This window comes from Cervus elaphus, chromosome 8, assembly GCF_910594005.1.
Source record: "Cervus elaphus chromosome 8, mCerEla1.1, whole genome shotgun sequence".
Lineage (NCBI taxonomy): Eukaryota > Metazoa > Chordata > Mammalia > Artiodactyla > Cervidae > Cervus > Cervus elaphus.
This window is the reverse complement of record NC_057822.1, coordinates 8,012,275-8,028,383: the sequence shown is the minus strand read 5'-3', so window position 1 is coordinate 8,028,383 and position 16,109 is coordinate 8,012,275. Positions and strand designations below refer to the sequence as shown.

General features: G+C 53.8%; 1 protein-coding gene across 1 annotated transcript in view; it reads left to right on the top strand.

Annotated features, from left to right (window-relative positions):
- Positions 1 to 616: 616 nt before the first annotated feature.
- RUNX3 (RUNX family transcription factor 3) overlaps positions 617 to 16,109 on the top strand; it is a 63,901-nt gene continuing 48,408 nt past the window's right edge. Inside the window, exon 1 of the mRNA XM_043909273.1 lies at positions 617 to 1,113. Coding sequence (XP_043765208.1) covers positions 1,056 to 1,113 — 58 coding nt within the window. The 5' untranslated portion in view covers positions 617 to 1,055. The remainder of the gene's footprint in view (positions 1,114 to 16,109) is intronic.

Here is a 16,109-nt window from a genome sequence, read left to right as displayed (position 1 = left end):
CTGATCCCAACTCTCATAAAATCTCCCTGAAGCGCCACCCAGCCACACGTGTGGACACCTCTCTGGGACTGAATTGGTTGACGATGGCCGGGTGACAACCACCCACAGCCCAGATGGGGGGCCCTGGAGGGATCCGGGCTCCTGGGGCTCCCTGCTACCCGGGCCCACACTGGCCTTCATTAAAAAGGAGTCTCCCACAGGATCCAAACCACCGCCCGGCCACTCCCGCTCCAGCCGCTTTCAGTTCTGCTTTTGGGCCGCGTGCTGAGGCCAGCCCCACAAATAAAAGCCATCCCTTTTCTCTCTCTCTCTCTCTCTCTTTTTTTTTCTAAAAAGGGAGCGAGGCAGCCACAAGATCTTCTAAGAGGCTCTGACATCACGGCCCAGGTGACTGCCGCCCAGCCAATGAGCCAAGGCCGCGAGCTAGCTTCTTGCATCCTGTGAGCTGAGGTTGAGTTGACACCGTGAAGGCCTGGTCCCTCAACCACAGAACCACAAGGCGAGGCCCTCGGCCGCCTTCGGGGGGCCCTGCGCCGGAGCTGGTTGGCTCCCGGTCCTCCCACCCCCGGCCGCTCTCGCACCCACTGAGCTGAGCTCTGACGGGGGCGAGCCTCATTCATTCATTCCCGAGGCGCTTGGGGCAGGGCTGTTCCTGCTCTCACCGCCCCACGACTCCTGCCCTGGCTGCTGAAGGCCCCTTCCCGCCATCTAATGATACACTCTGCATACGCTTCTGTTGAAAATTTGTGGCGAGACATTCCTGTGGGACCGGGAATCCAAATTCTTGGGTACAAACAGAAACTTACTTTCCTTGGGGATTTTTTTCCTCTCTCGCTCACACACACACTCTCGCGTTCTTTCCTTTTTTCTTTTTCGTAGCAGTAGGTGGGAGTTGGGGGGGGGGGAGAGGCAAAACGAAAAAAAAACAAACAAAAAGCAACCCCCCCCCCCACTTTATTTTCAAAAGTAGCTAGGAAAAAATAAAACAACAGCCAACCAATCCATCCCAACCCAACCCCAGAAGGGCTGAAACCTCGCCTTCCTCAGAGCGGGGCATGGCATCGAACAGCATCTTCGATTCCTTCCCGACCTACTCGCAGACCTTCATCCGCGGTGAGTAATGAGCGCCCTCTCGGGTGGGGATCTGGGGCCAGGCCCTGGACCGCGACCCTCCACCGCCCGCCCTGGCTGCCTTCAAGGGCCCGGGGTTGGTTACCTAAATCCGCTGGCTTCTGAAAGCCGGAGGTGGGAACTGGGCTTGGTGGCCTCCGTGGTCTCCTGGAGTGGGACATCTTTGTGGACTTTTATCCTCAGCTGGTGGGGACTGTTCCTGGTGGGGACCATTCCTGGTGGAGGTCATGGATACCACAAGACCTCAAAACCTCAAAGATCAGAGCTCTGAGGGTCTTGAGATGGAGAGGCCACGGGGGTGTCCCTGTGACCCCACGGGTGTGATTCCTGCCTCCCCCGTGGGGCTCCGGGGCCCTGCACCCCTAGCCCCTGGCCCTCCTGGGGTGCTCAGACCCTCTACCCGTGCTCAGGTAGATGCTCAGATCCTCCCTTTCCCCAGGGCCCCTGCTGCCTTCTGCCCAGGGCCACAGAGCAGGCAGGGGGCAAGGCTTACATTGGCAGACTCAGAGATCTTCCCAAGGACCTTCCCCTAACTCTGCATTTTCCGAGGAACACTTGGGACTAGGGAAGCAGAGGGAGGAAGGGGTCCAGGCTTTTGTTGGAATGCATGCAACTCTGGGTGGCCCTGAGCCTGGATCAGAGTGTGGGGAGCAGGCCTCGGGAAGGTTTGTGAATTTGGTCATGGGGAGAAATCAGTTGTTTCTGTCTATGGCCTAGAGGGACCCGGAGGTCTAAGTTTTGTCCCTCAAAAAGGATTTAGTTCCCAGATCCCCCGCTGGGAACCTCTGATTGAGGCTAGAACTCAGGGGGAGACTATTCCTCTGTCTGGCCCTTCGAGGTGACGTGCCCGGGCCTCAGACAACACCTTGTTGCCTTCCCCCCAAGTAGTGGGAGCCCAGATGGGGCTGTGGCACCTGAGATCGGGGGTCAAGAGACCCTGAGGCTACCCTGCTGGGCAGCCTTAGACAAGTTACTTAACCTCTCTGTGCCTCAGATGAAGGCCCCTCTGGCTGTGCATTCTGATTGCCTGAGGCTGGGAATGGCCTGTGTGTGAGGGCAGCGCCTCGGGGTTGTACACGGGGCCGACTTCTCCTCTGGAACAGAGGGATGGAGTGGACTGCAGAACTCCAGGGCTTGGGGGCCTGGCACTGCCTTTGCTTTGCTGAGGTGGTCAGTTGAGATGCAGTAGCCGGTCTGACTGTCCATCTGCCCATCTGCCTGTCCCGCTGTGGACTGACTCTGAGCCAGTCCCTGGGCAGCCAGCTCTGTGCAGGGACCGAGGCACATTTGGGTACTTATTGTTCAAAGGCTTCTGCACGGGCTTGTCTGAGGGCTGGACCCGCTCCTCCTCCCTGGAGAGGGGCTGAGGCAGGCTGTGTGGCTGCAGACGGGGCGCTGAGTGGGGGAGAGGAGGGTTGTGGGGGGGCTGCCGTCCCCGTGGTGGGGGCGCTCCCGTCAAACCTGCTAGTGGCCGGTGACCAGCAATAGCCCTGGGTCTGGGAGCTGAGTGCTGTGGGCTCCTTCCTTCCAGCAGCTCCTAGTATAACGCTGCTCCCTTTGTGGTCCTCCAAGCTAATTAAAGGCAGTGCTGTGGCAAGAAAACAGAAGTTTATAAAAACCATTTGCTGGGTCTTTGTAATCTGTACTTCTCCCTCCGTGAGCAAGATGGAGAAACGTTGAGCTTGAAACAAAGGAAATTTAGGAGTCGGGACTAAAGGGCCATCCACCTAGGGTGGGCTCCTGAGAGATGGTAGAGGTGACCCGGAGGGAGAGGGAGGGGACAGCTGGTGGCTTTGGGCTGGCTGTGTGCACAGAGATGGGAGGCTGCCGGGCAGAGCGTGCTGATCCCTGGGGAGTGATCTGGTAAGCCAGTGTGTGTGTGGGGGGGGGGGGGGCGGTGGTGCTCAGTCTGCTGTCTGAAGCTTTCCCTGAAGTTCCGAGTCCTGTCCACACAATCTGGCCCCACTCTCTTGCCCGGTTCTATCCCTCCCACTTCCCACTCACTTGAATGGATCTGCCTCCCAGATTCTGTCTCTGGAGGTTTCCCAACTCTGTCCCCAGAGAGATCCAACCCCGGGGTCCTGCAACTCTCGCCTCATGCTAATCCACCCAAGGTCCTTAACCTGCCTGGAGCCGGGGACCTTTGCGGACTCGCAGGAAGCTTATGGACTCCTCAGAGTCGTATTTTTAAATGCATAGAACAAAATACAAAGAACTATGAAAAAAAAAAACCAAAACCCTCAAATCTATAGAAACGCTGTGTTCAAACTATGAAAAAAAGCCAGTGTGTGACACCGTGACCACAGGCCTCTCAGTGGAGACGGTAAGGGCCGTGATGTGACAGCAATGGGCATACACAGAATTTCAGGAGAATCGTGACAGCTCTAAGGAGACTGAAGGATGTCTGACAAAGTCACCCGTGGAAAAAAGATGCTAAACTTTAGCTAGAGGTCAGTGAAAGGAAAGACATCATGTGTTTCCTGCCTGAGTCCATGGAGTCCCTGAATTCAGGCCTACGGTCCTAGTTCCTTAGCCCGAAGTGGTAGAGCAAGCGGGTCTCAGGGCATCACCACCTCTTGAGAGGTTTTTCAAGTTGGGTTCCGGATTCCAGAACTCCTCTCAGTTCTCTGTGATGAAGAGGTTTGGGGAGAGCCTGGCGTGTGTGCATGTGTGCCGGCCAGGCTGCTCTATCCATGGGATCCTCCAGGCAAGAATACTGGTGTGGGTTGCCATTTCCTCCTCCAGGAGATCTTCCTGACCCAGGGATCTAACCTGGGTCTCCTGTGTTCCCTGCAGGGGCAGGCAGATTCTTTACCACTGAGCCACCTGGGAGGATGGGGAGAGTGTGGAGAGGCATTTGATCCCCACCTGAATTAGAGGGTGAGGAGGAGACGAGAAGAGGGTGGTGCTTATCCCACAGAGCCGGCAGACTGATGGCAGCATTCCAGACACTGAGAGGGTGAAGGGGGTTCCTGGGGTGCAATCCTCCACCTTCTCCCATCGCTTCTCCCGAGGATCTCCCAGGCATGAATCCTCTCTTTGACAATTGGGGAAGCTGAGGTCTAAGAATACACTGCATGACTATGGGCCTTGGGGTCCCCACCGGACAAACGGGACTATGGCCTGGGAATGCCCGAGGGCCTGTCCACAGCCCTTGGAGGGCCAGCACCTTCATTCTGGATCTGCCCACGAGGCCTATCTCTGCACCCCTGGGGTGTCCTCTTGCAGCAGGGCCCCCAATCACAGCACCCACAAAATGCACCCTCCCCAGGACACTCAGGGAGGGCACCCCTCCAGGGAGAGAACTGCAGGAAATGGGTCTAAACGGCCACGTGCAGGAATCGCAGGGAGAAGAAGGTTTCCCTGACTCAGTAATTCCACATAAGCTCATCAAGGAGGAGATATGAGTTCAAGCTGGCTTCTGGAATCAGAGCTCCAGGCTCAAGTCCTGCCTCTGCCCTTCAGAGTGTCGTAGCTCGGGGCAAGTTGCTTCACCTCTCTGTGCCTGTTTCCCCATCTGTAAAATGGGAGCGATGATTACACCAACCTCATGGGCTCTGGAGAGAATTAAACAAGCAGGGTACTGGCACAGAGTAAGCGCTTGCTAAACATCTTCATTTTTCGAATTATCTTGAGCCTGGCCTTGTGCCGGGAGCTCAGCTGCAAGGGTGACTAGGTCAGGCTCTCTACCCTTGAAGAAGTCACGGTCTGGTGTAGAAAGAGATGGGTGAACCGAAAATTGCACCGGGTTGGGATAAATGTTAGAATGGACTAAGAACAAGAGGGCTTGGGGAAGAGAGGGCGACTGGCCAGACAGTTCTCCTGGAGCTGGGCCTTGCAGGGTGAGGAAGTGATCAACGGGGAAAGGATGTCCCAGGCAGGGGGCAAGGTGGGGAAGCAGGAAAGGCTGTGATGATGCCGGGCGCCTCCTGGGGTGGCTGCGGGGCGCCATGTGGGGTGAGGTGCTAGAAGGGGACTAGGATGGGCCTGTCTGGCTGGGGTTCTCTGAGCAGTGGTGGGCAGCTGGCCAGCAGCTCTGCCCCTGAAGACACCTGGAAGGAATGGGAAACCGTCTCTCAGGTGCAAGGCAGGCCTGTGCAAAGGCAGGGGGTGGACAGAATGGCCCTGGGCAGAGTCTGACTCAGAGGTTACCAGACAGTGGAGCAGCCGCTCGGACCAGAGAGGCCACTCACTATGTCCTTTGCTCAGCTCTAGGCAGTGGGCAAACAACAGGGGACCCTCCCGAGTCCCGGGCACCCCACGATGGTTGGTCACCCCGAGCAGCGAGACCTTGGCAGCTTCCCCTCCCCCCACAGCCCCAGGAGATGAAGGGACTGACCGCCAGCCACCCACACCCACTCTGGCGCTTGCCTGGCGCCACCTCTGCGGAGCCCCTTTGACGGCGGCTCCTGAGGCCGCCCTGCACACGCCCGTCTCCCCAGACCACCCTGCCTGTCCAAAGTACCCCCCAGGCAGGAAGGGCATTCCTGGGAGTCCCCCCACTGGCCACAGGGTCTGGGCGGGCATGAGGCGGCCCCACACAGTGGGACTGTGTGTCCAGGCCTCACCCGTGCCCACGACGGCGGCTGGCGGCCCCCAGCGGCCCCGCTGGTCACATAGAGAGCCCATTGACACCCTGGCCTGGAGGTGGCCGCATCAAAGCTGAGGCCTCCTCAGCTACCCGGGAGGTGGGGGGGAGCTCTCGGGGGACATGGGGGCCAGGAGTCGGATGCCCCCAAGCAACAGGGCCTGACCTTCCAGAAGGCTCTGAGAGCAGGAAAGCAGTGGCACCCCCCAACCACCCCACCCCATCCTCACCTGGGAGCCAGTCTGGATGCCTTCATTGGCGGGGAGACTGGAGTCCGGGCTAAGGGTTCAGTGGGTCAGAAGGATGCTGGTCCTCCGGCCGTCTCCTGGGGATGCCTCATCTACAGACCCTTCCTCAAACCCACCAAGCAGGGGGTTGCCCTACTGGCAGCTAAGGAACCTCACCCAGTCTCCAAGGCTGAGCTCACACATCCCCTCTTGCCAGCAGTATTCCTCAGGACCCTGTGGCCATCAAGAACCTCCCGGGAGCTTCAGACCCAGGCTGGCCTGGGCCTCAGTCACTCCCGCCTTGGTGCCCAGTAGCCTGCCTTACCTGCTGGAAGTTAGGGGGACAGGGGGAGGTGGGAAGGGAGGGTTTTACCCCTCAGTGGATTTGGAGCCTGAGTCCTCCACCCCATCCTCCTTGAAACGGCACCTCGTGGAGGAACACAGCCGGGTTGGGAGCGAGACTGTCCTACCTGGAGACACAGCGAGAAGCAAGAACAATAGTGAATTCAGGAGAAACATTGGAGCTGGCAGGCAGAGCGCCTCCACCTTGGTTTATAGATGGGGAAACTGAGGTCCAGAGAGGCATGTGGTCTTGTGTGAGGCCGGGACATAGCGGGAACACCGACTTTCCCCAGCCACTTGCTCACACATAACCTCACACATAGCTCAGGAGTCAGGCCAGGTTGAAGCTGTTAGGTTAGCTGGGTGACCCAACACGTGACTTCAGCTCTTTGAATTGGTTTCCTCCTCCGTAAGATGGGGCTAGAGAGGTTGCAAGAGAGAAGGCAACCCTGCCCTGAAGGCCTGCATGACGCTTGGTCTGTAGTGAACACTCGCTCAGCACGGCCACCTCCTCAAACTCTCGGCCCTGTGCCCTGCCCCGTTCACTAACGGCGGGCACTCCCATGTCTCACCCACAGCTCTTTCTCTAACACTGACCCCCTGGTGATTCCCTGGAGAGGACAGCGCAGGGAGCCTGTAAGAAGGACCGTCAGGCCCCTTGTCAATGGCTCCGAGAGACGGGGATGGAGAAGAGCCAGCATGAAACGCAGTTAGTCACAAGCCCAGGCTGCAGCCAGGTCCTGCCACTTCCTTGCTATGTGGCCGCGGGCAAGGTGTGGCCTCTCTGAACTCAGTTTTCTCATCCGTACAATGGGGAGAACAAACGGTAGCCACCTTAAGGCATGTTGGGTGGGTTAATGAGCTTATGTATATTACATATTTAACACAGGGCTTGGCGCAGAGGCAAGACCTCCCTAATTATGGAAATTATGACTATGTAGTGTTCCTGTTCCTCCTGGGCAAGAGTCTGACTCTGAACTGGATGGGGAAGGTGAGAAACCCGTCTCTCTCTTCTCAAGGCCCAGTCTAAAGACCTCCCCTTCTGGGGAGCCTTCCTGGGTTCCCCTGCTTTTCCTCTCCAGGCCTCAGGAGTGCCCTGCCCCTGCCCGCACTACCCCCTACCCTCCTCCTGGCAAGCGGGGTGCTCCCAGCAGCAGGTTGGGCTTTGAGGAGGAAGTAGAGGGGGAGTGAAAGGACCAATGAATGGATGGACCAACACAGACCCTCGGGAGGGTTCCAGCTTCTCCCCTTACTTCCTCTTCACCGTCTGGCTCGTTCTTTGAAACAACGCTTGCTGGTGGGAGTCTGAGCCCTCATGTCCAATCGGCACAGCCGTGTGAAGGTTTAGGTTCCTCTTTGGGGTTTTCTTTTGCGTCTGGGAAAAGTGTTTTTGGCAAAAGGTTCAGACTTACGTGTGGGCGGAGAGGGCGGATGCCCATAACTTATGATTTGCTGAGGTGACCGAAGTTAGCCGCCCCCCAGAACATCTGACTGAAATTCCACCACGGTGTTTGGCCCCTCTGGGGTGAAGGCCCCACTGGGCTTTTTTCGAATGCAGGGTAATTTCAGGGATCTGCTCACCTTTGTAAAGAGGAGAACAATGGCTGGGTGTAGAGCAAGAGGAAGACATAAGGGAAGGAAAACGTGGGGCACACAAGTGAAAGGGGTGAAAAGAAAGGGGATCGGGAGGAGAAGGGAGGTCCATTTTGGTCATGCCCCTGCCTCAGACTCAACTCACCCAGGTGCCCTGTGGCTAAAGACAAACACACCACTACGGCCCCAAGAAGTGCCCCCCCCAAGGACTTTCTTTCCATCCTCCTTGCCCCCCATGGACGGAGCCTCCCACCCACAGCTCCAGCCAGCAAGATGCAACAGGGACAAGATGGTTGGAGCAAGAAGCCCCATGTCCTGGGTAGCGAGGGCTCACGGCACTGAGCCTGGTTCTCCCCTATAGAGCAGCCGTGTCCCCTCCCAGAGGGCGGAGGACACCACCCGTGGAAGCAGGTCCGCCTTAGAAAAAAGGCTGGAGGGAAAACACAAAAATGCTGTTGTTTGTGCGACATGATGCAATGATCGTGGGGAGCATTTATTTCTAATTCTTTTGATTGTAGGTTTTCCAAAATTTTTTCAATTTTTATTTATCTATCTTTGGCCATGCTGGATCTTCGTTGCTGTGAGTAGGCTTTCTCCAGTGGCGGCAAGCAGGAGCTATTCTCTAGTTGTGGCGTGCAGGCTTCTCACTGCGGTGGCTTCTCTCATTGCAGAGCACGGGTTCTAGGGCGAGAGGGCTTCAGCAGCTACAGCACGTGGGCTCGGTAGTTGTGGCTCCGGGGCTCTAGGACACAGGATCAATGGTCATGGCGCCTGGGCTTGGTTGCTCTGGGGCAGGTGAGATCTTCCCGGATCAGGGATCGAACACATGTCTCCTGCATTGGCAGGAGGCTTCATTACTACTGAGCCACCAGGGACACCTGGTTTTCCAAAGTTGCAAGCCCTGAACATGTATTACTTATAAATTTAGGGGGGGAACTTTAGTTTTTCAAAACAAAGAAGAGGAAGGGGCAGCCCCCCCCTGCTAGTAGCAGGTGAATTGGGTCCCCCGTCAGCCGGGGTTGCAGCGTGGGGTGGGTCTGCTTCCGCCCAGTCAAGACCCTGCTGGCCGCCCCTGGCGGCCTGTTCCTCTTCCCACGCCCCTGTGCCCGTCACCTTCCCCCCGGGTTCTCTCCCATCTGGCAGCGGAGCCAGGGTCTGCCCTGGGCTGAGCAGAGCCTTACATGTTGCAGGCACTCAGGAAATGCTAGTGACCTGTACTGTGGCCCCCGTCTGAAGACAGGTTCCCTGGGAAGGGTTGGTTTCCCTGGATTCTCCCATTCCCAGTGCCCAGGGCCTGGGTGCCATGTGGGCCAACTGGTGCTGTTCAGTGGACATTTACTGAGTACCATCTGCATGCCAAGCACTGTGCTGGGCATTGAGGATTCAGGAGTGGACAAAACAGACAAAGCTGCCTGCCTTCCTGGAGCCCGGTGATGTATGGAAAGAGTTTTTCTCAGGAAAATGCCCCAGTGAGAAAGGCCAGCCCCTCTTTGACTGATATACTTCCTATCGATATACAATCTCAGCCTCCTGGGATTTCTGTAAATGTTCCCATTACCCGCATTGAATCCTCATCACAGGTCCATGTGCGGGGCACCACTACCTTTATTGCAGAGATGAATAAACAGAGCCAGAGCGACAGGTGAGGGGCTGAAACAAACATCTCACAGGAGAAAGACCCTAAGGAAAGGAGAAGGGAACCATGTTTGTTAATGACTTGCTGTGTGCCAATCAGTTAATCTCTAATCCATGTAGTAAGTGTGATCGATGTCACCCCCATTTTACAGATGAAGAAACTGAGGCTCAGCAAAGAGAAGTAACTAACCCAACATCATGCAACTAGTAACCAGCAAAGCCCAAATTCATGTCAGAATCTGTCTGATATCAAAGCCAACCCAACAAAAGTCTCCTTTCTACCTGGCAGACAGGTTAGGGTTAGGGTTCTTTAAGGTCCCAGCTCACCACCTCCATGGAGGCCTCCCTGATTCCTCCAGGCAAAGTGATCCATATTCTGTTCTGTGCTACTAGAGTACCTTCAGGCCCTCTCACATACTTCCAGGCTTCCCAGAAAGGATAGAATCTGGGATAGACAGATCTTGGAAGGGAGGAACATTGGTGTTCCAGGCAGAATAAATGGCATCAGCAAAGGTTTGGCAGAAAGACCTTGTAAAGATGCTTGCTTAGAGATGGGAGGGTCTGTGGGTCCTGCAGCAATGTGGAGGGAGAAGATGCTAGAAGGAAGGTAAGCCAAGCCTAGAGGCTGGGCATGGCCTTCAAGGCAGTGGGGTCCAGGCGGGATCCAAGCGAAGCAGTGATGTGGGGCACAGCATCCCATGATGCACCAGGCTGCTGTCTCTGAAATAGGCCAGTGTAGACGTGCGTCTTGAGCTCCTGTGTGTGAGTAGAGACCACAGGGGCCCTCCTGCACCCGCTTGCAAGTCCTATTTTTATCACTCTCTAGACACACATCTTAGTAACTAAAGCAAACTTGTTCTCAGGCACGTAGAGTGCACCATGGATGGGCTCATCTGTGGTCTGACGAGGACAAGTCGATAGTTCAGAGCAGCCAAAACGAGACCCATTCCGGGGAGAATCCCGGGACCGGTGCCCATGGAACAACTTGTAGGGCACAGTGCAAAAGGAGAATGCAGGGCCCCTTGTTCGAAAACCAAATAGAATTTCAGGATGGCAAAATACAGAGCATGAAACTAAGAGTGGGGCTCTTCTTTTTCTTTTTAAAAAATATTTATTTATTTATCTTTGGCTGCAGTGGGTCTCATGTGGTGTGCAGGCTCAGTGGTTGCGGGCAGGGCACAGCCAGCTTAGTAGCCCAATGGCATGTGGGATCTTAGTTCCCCGACCAGGGATTGAACCCGAGTCCCCTGCACTGGAAGGCAGATTCTTAACCACTGGACCACCCAGTGGGAAGTCCCAGTGGGGGCTCTGCTAAACAAGGGACCCTGTGTGACTGCTTGACCTGTATGTCCGTGAAGCCGATCCTGCCTAGAACAGCCCTGAGCAGGAGGGGACCCTAGGCTGAAAATGAACCTCTGTCTGCTTCTCCTTCTTATGCTTCATTCCTTTGACTTGTGCAGGCTTCCATTCTTCATGCATCCACAATTTTAAAAATAATAATAAATGAAGCCTTATGTAAGCACATCCCTTGAAGCTTTTAGAACCAGCAAGAACTTTAGGGAAAACATGAATTCACCAAATGCCCACCCCTCCTGCATTTTAGGTTGTCGATCACCTGAAGGACCTAGGAAATGTAAAAATAAACTCTGTAATCTCAAACCCAGAGAAAACCGCTATCATTCAATGTATTTCGGTCTAGACTCTTTTCCCCTGTGTCTGGTTTTTGCCTCTAGAGGGTTGTTCCCTTTATGGGTGAGGCCATACAGAGACTTATGACATATCCAGGAACTTCACCAAATATATTAATAATCAGTATGCATATATGTTGGGATATGTCTTGCAAGAGTCTAGAGCAATGCTATTCAATAGAACTTTCTGCGATGATGAAAATATTCTGTCTCTACTGCCTGACGCTGTAGCCACTCACTGCGTGTAAATACTGAATGCTTGAAATGGGCTGGCCCAGGTCCACAATGAGTCTGAATAAAGGACTGAATTTTTAACATTATTTTATCTTAACTATTTTTATTTAAATAGCACATGTTGGACCATCCAGACCTAGCAGAATATGTGCCCAACTGTCAACCCACATTATCTCTTGAGGTGAGGTTATGAAGTTTTTCATTTTCCAACTCAGAATGTTTGAAACGTCTTATACCCAACCATCATGAACTGCTTTTTAAGCAGAAGAAAGCTGCTAAAGATTTAAGTTTGTAATGTATTCAGTGCTATGGCGAGGAGGCTTTAGATTTTTAAAAGCATATCACCAGGGAAGATCGATCCTGTAAGAATGAGATCTATTTTTATTTTTCCTATCAATGTTCAGGAGAAAGAATGTGGGGTTTAGAATCAGAAGCTGTGGGTTTGCCTCCTGTATCTGCCACTTACTGGCTGTGTGGCCATTTAACCTCCGTGAACCTCAATTTCCTCATCTGTAAGATGGGGATATTGACGCTACTGACCTTGCCAGGATGCTGTGGGGACTGAATCAGACAATGATGAGAACGCAGGGGACCAGCTGAGCAGTGGAAGCGAGTTACTGGAGATGATTTCCGTAGAGGTGGAACCACTCACTCATCTCTGTGGGGGGCTCTGCTCACATCTCTGCCATTTCCTAGAAACCAGGAAATGAGTGGGACATCTCCTGACGTGTGTTCGGCAGATGTCATCAGGTGCCGAGCAGAAACGAAGGGGGCTCATGGAAAGGAGCAAAATAATGCCACTTGCACCAACATGGATGGGCGCAGAGATTGTCATACGGAGTAGAGTAAGTCAAACAGAGAAAAGATAAATATTGTATCACACCGCTCATGCGTGGAATCTAGAAAAATAGTACAGTAAGTTATTTGCAAAGCAGAAGTAGAGTCACAGATGTAGAAAACAAACTTAAGGTTACCGGGAGTTGGGGGGGGGGGTCCGGGTGGGGGTGGGATGAATGGGAAGATTAAGGTTGACATGTATACACAGCTATACATAAAACGGTTAACTAGTGAGAACCTACTGCATAGGGAATTCTACTCAGTGCTCTGTGGTGACCTAAGTGGGAAGCAAAGGAATCTAAAAAAGAGTGGAGATATATATGTATCTATCTGATTCACTTTGCTCTACGGCGGAAACTAGCATAACACTGTAAAGCAACTATACTCCAATAAAAATCAATCTAAAAAGAAAAAGACATAAAGGGGACTCTGTGGCCAAACAAGATAGAGAATGACTGTACCAACCAGTGCTCCACCGAGGGTTTTGTGGAGGACATTTCAGCCTTTGATATGCTAACAAACATTGGCTGCTCAAAGGAGCTGGTGCGCTGAGAGCCCACTTAGGGAAAAGTTGCTCTCGGGACAACTTATTAAATCCATTGTGGGAGCAGAGAGTTACCTTCTCAAGGACCTAGGAAGTTATGTGAAACTTGAAAGGGAAATTTGCTGGATCCTAAATACAAAACGGAAAGTACAAAACTGGAATCAATAAATGCATGATTGTCTAGCATTCTTCAGGCCAGAGTACTGGAGTAGGTAGCTTTTCCCTTCTCCAGGCATAATTGTCTAGAAAATATAAATTATGACAACTCTTAAGGAGTCCTATTAGCATCCAACACTTACATGACTCTTACCATATGCCAGGCACTAAGTGCTCTGCTCTCTTAATCTTTGAAAGTGAAAGTGAAGTCGCTCAGTTGTGTCTGACTCTTTGCGACCCCATGGACCCCATGGACCCCACTGGGCTCCTCTGTCCATGGAATTTTCCAGGTGAGAGTACTGGAGTGGGTTGCCATTTCCTTCTCCAGGGGATCTTCCCAACCCAGGGATCGAACCCGGGTCTCCGCATTGCGGTCAGACACTTTACCATCTGAGCCACCAGGGAAGCCCCTCTTAATCCTTGAAGTGAAAGTGAAGTCGCTCAGTCGTGTCCGACTCTTGGCGACTCCATGGACTGTAGTCTATCAGGCTCCTCCGTCCATGGGATTTTCCAGGCAATAGTACTGGAGTGGGTTGCCATTTCCTTCTCCAGTCTTAATCCTTACAACCCTACAAAATAAATACCAATATTAAGCCTGTTTTATGCATGAGACCACTGAAGCCCAGAGATATTAAACTGCCTGCCCAAGATCACGGAGTTGAGGCTCAAACCTGCAACTGGAGCCTGTGCACCTCACCATAGCACGTCAGCTCCGAGTTATTAACAACTGAGGTTTCCCCAGATAAAGGAACATCCCTTGGCTTCCACCGGCCTCCTTCCTGGGAAAGGCTGGTGGCACTTCCTCAAGCCTCCCCGAGCAGAATCAGCTCTGCTGCTTTCTTGCTGGGTTAGTCATCACCTTTGCTGGGTTACAGTTTCCTCATCTGAGAAATGGGCCAGCGGTCATTTGAGGACCAAGATGGGGAGGTTTGTAAAACACAGCATGTGACCTACAGAGAAGGCACTCGATGGATGGTGTTCTTCTCCTCCATCAGTGCATAGTTGGGGAAACTGAGGCACAGAGCAGTGGGAGCCCCGAGGTGGGGGATGTTGAGCCAAAGCTGAGCTCAGAGAGCACTCCAAGAGCCAGGCCAAAGTCCAATGGCTGACCCAGGTCCACACGTGGTACAAGCAAAGGGCTCCTTTCCCATTTGGCAGGGAGAGACCCTGCTGCCCCTCTCATAGGGGCACTCTGAGCCCTTCGGTGGGGGCCTCTCCCTCCAGGCTGGAGTCCCTCTCCCTGGAGCCCCTCCCACCTGGCGCAGGTTATGTGTGGTCCAGCACTGCCCCAAGCCTCCTGCCTAGGCATCTTGCAGCAGTCCTCTGGAATTTTCTATGTTGGTCCCCCACATGGGGTGAGCAGCACAGACATGCTTCTACCCCAGTTCATGGACCCCTTGCTTGTCCAGGGGAATATTCCTCTGCCCCAAGTCACCTCTGAAATTGTGGGCTCAGCACTTGATGTCATTGCTAACTCTGAAACCCCAAGCGGTTGGTAATTTTGTCCCCATTTTGCAGAGGAGGAAAGTAAGGCCCAGAGAAGTGAAGTCACTTGCCTAAGTTCACATCATGTGTAGGGGGTGGAGCTGGGGTTGCATGCCAGGCTCTGCTCCCCACTGCCACGGGGTCCTCCACGGGCACAGCCCAGGACAAGAAAGGCAGCTCCTGAGTGCACATGTTGGATACACACCCCACACTCCCCCCTGCACCCCCGCATGTCAGGGGCTTTGTTGCTGGGGTGGAAGTTGAATGACTGAGCTGGGTCCCTCCCTCAAGCAGGACCAGCTTCATGGGCTGTAACCCACGGGATGGCGCAGCGCTGCAGATTCGGAAGGTCCCACACGTGTGTCCTGCTCCACGGTTGCCTCTTGACATTCCTAATAACTTTGTCCTTGGCTAAAAGGGGCTGCTGGGGGGTACACGCCAGCTCAGACTCCAGGGTGGCCCCATGCTGTGAGTGGAGGCTTGCCATTCAGCCAAGGCAGGATGGAAGCTGGGCTTCTCTGCCCCCGACCCCAGGTTGGGGGGGCTTGGCCCAGAGTGTTGGGCCTGGGGCATTGGGTGGGCTCCTGAGGGTCTCCCTGCCTGAGCAGACAATGGAATGGGTGAGGCAGGCACCTGGCCTTGCCTTTGGACACATCGTGGCCCTCCACGATAAGCTCACAGAGGCCCCTGTTGACGGGGGAGGCGGGACCACAGCTCAGCCAGGGACAGCGGGTTGGGGACCAAGCTGTGGTGAGGGATGGGGCTCGGTCTGTGACCATTGGGGGCTCTGATTAGGACCTGTCTTGTCCGCAACCAGGTTCCCATGGTGAGCTAGGTTTGATTCCTAGGAGGGCTCAGTAAATACCTCCGGAGGAAGGAATAAGGGAACACAGTTTTCCCAGGGGAGCCAAGCCCTGGATCCCAACCCTGGAATGATCTGTACTTTCAAATTAGCCAGCCCTGGGTCTGAATCTTAGCTCTGCTACTTACTCCCTGGATATATTTAACCTCCCTTTCACACAGTTTCCTCATCTGGACAAGGGGGAAAATAACAGTTCAGAGAATTAACCAAAATAATATTTCAAGTGCTTAGCTCTGCCCGTAGCCCCATTGAAATGCTCAGGGTATGAGAACTAAGATGATTATATTAAAAAGCTCTGCCAAATCCTTCCTCCTCAGAGATGCATGGTATTTACTCTGGTGCTAAGATTTCCAGCTTTAACATTTTTAAGGTGGTTTTTCTGTATTTTTCCAAGGTTTTCATTGCACTCATATTACTTGTATCATAGGGACAGGGGTGTGTTATATAAGGAACTCAATTAATGTTGCTCAGACAGTAAAGAATCTGCCTGCCATGCAGGAGACTTGGGTTCAATTCCTGGGTCTGGAAGATCCCCTGGAGAAGGGAATGGCAACCCACTCCAGCATTCTTGCCTAGAGAATTCCACAGACAGAAGAGCCTGGTGGGCTAAGCAGTCCATGGGGTTGCAAACTGTTGGACACGACTGAGCGACTTCCCCAGTTGCTCAGTGGGAAAGACTCTGCCTGCTAATGCAGGAGATGCAGGAGACGCATGTTCGATCCCTGGGTCGGGAAGATCCCCTGGAGGAGGAAATGGCAATCCACTCCAGTATTCTTGCCTGGAGAAT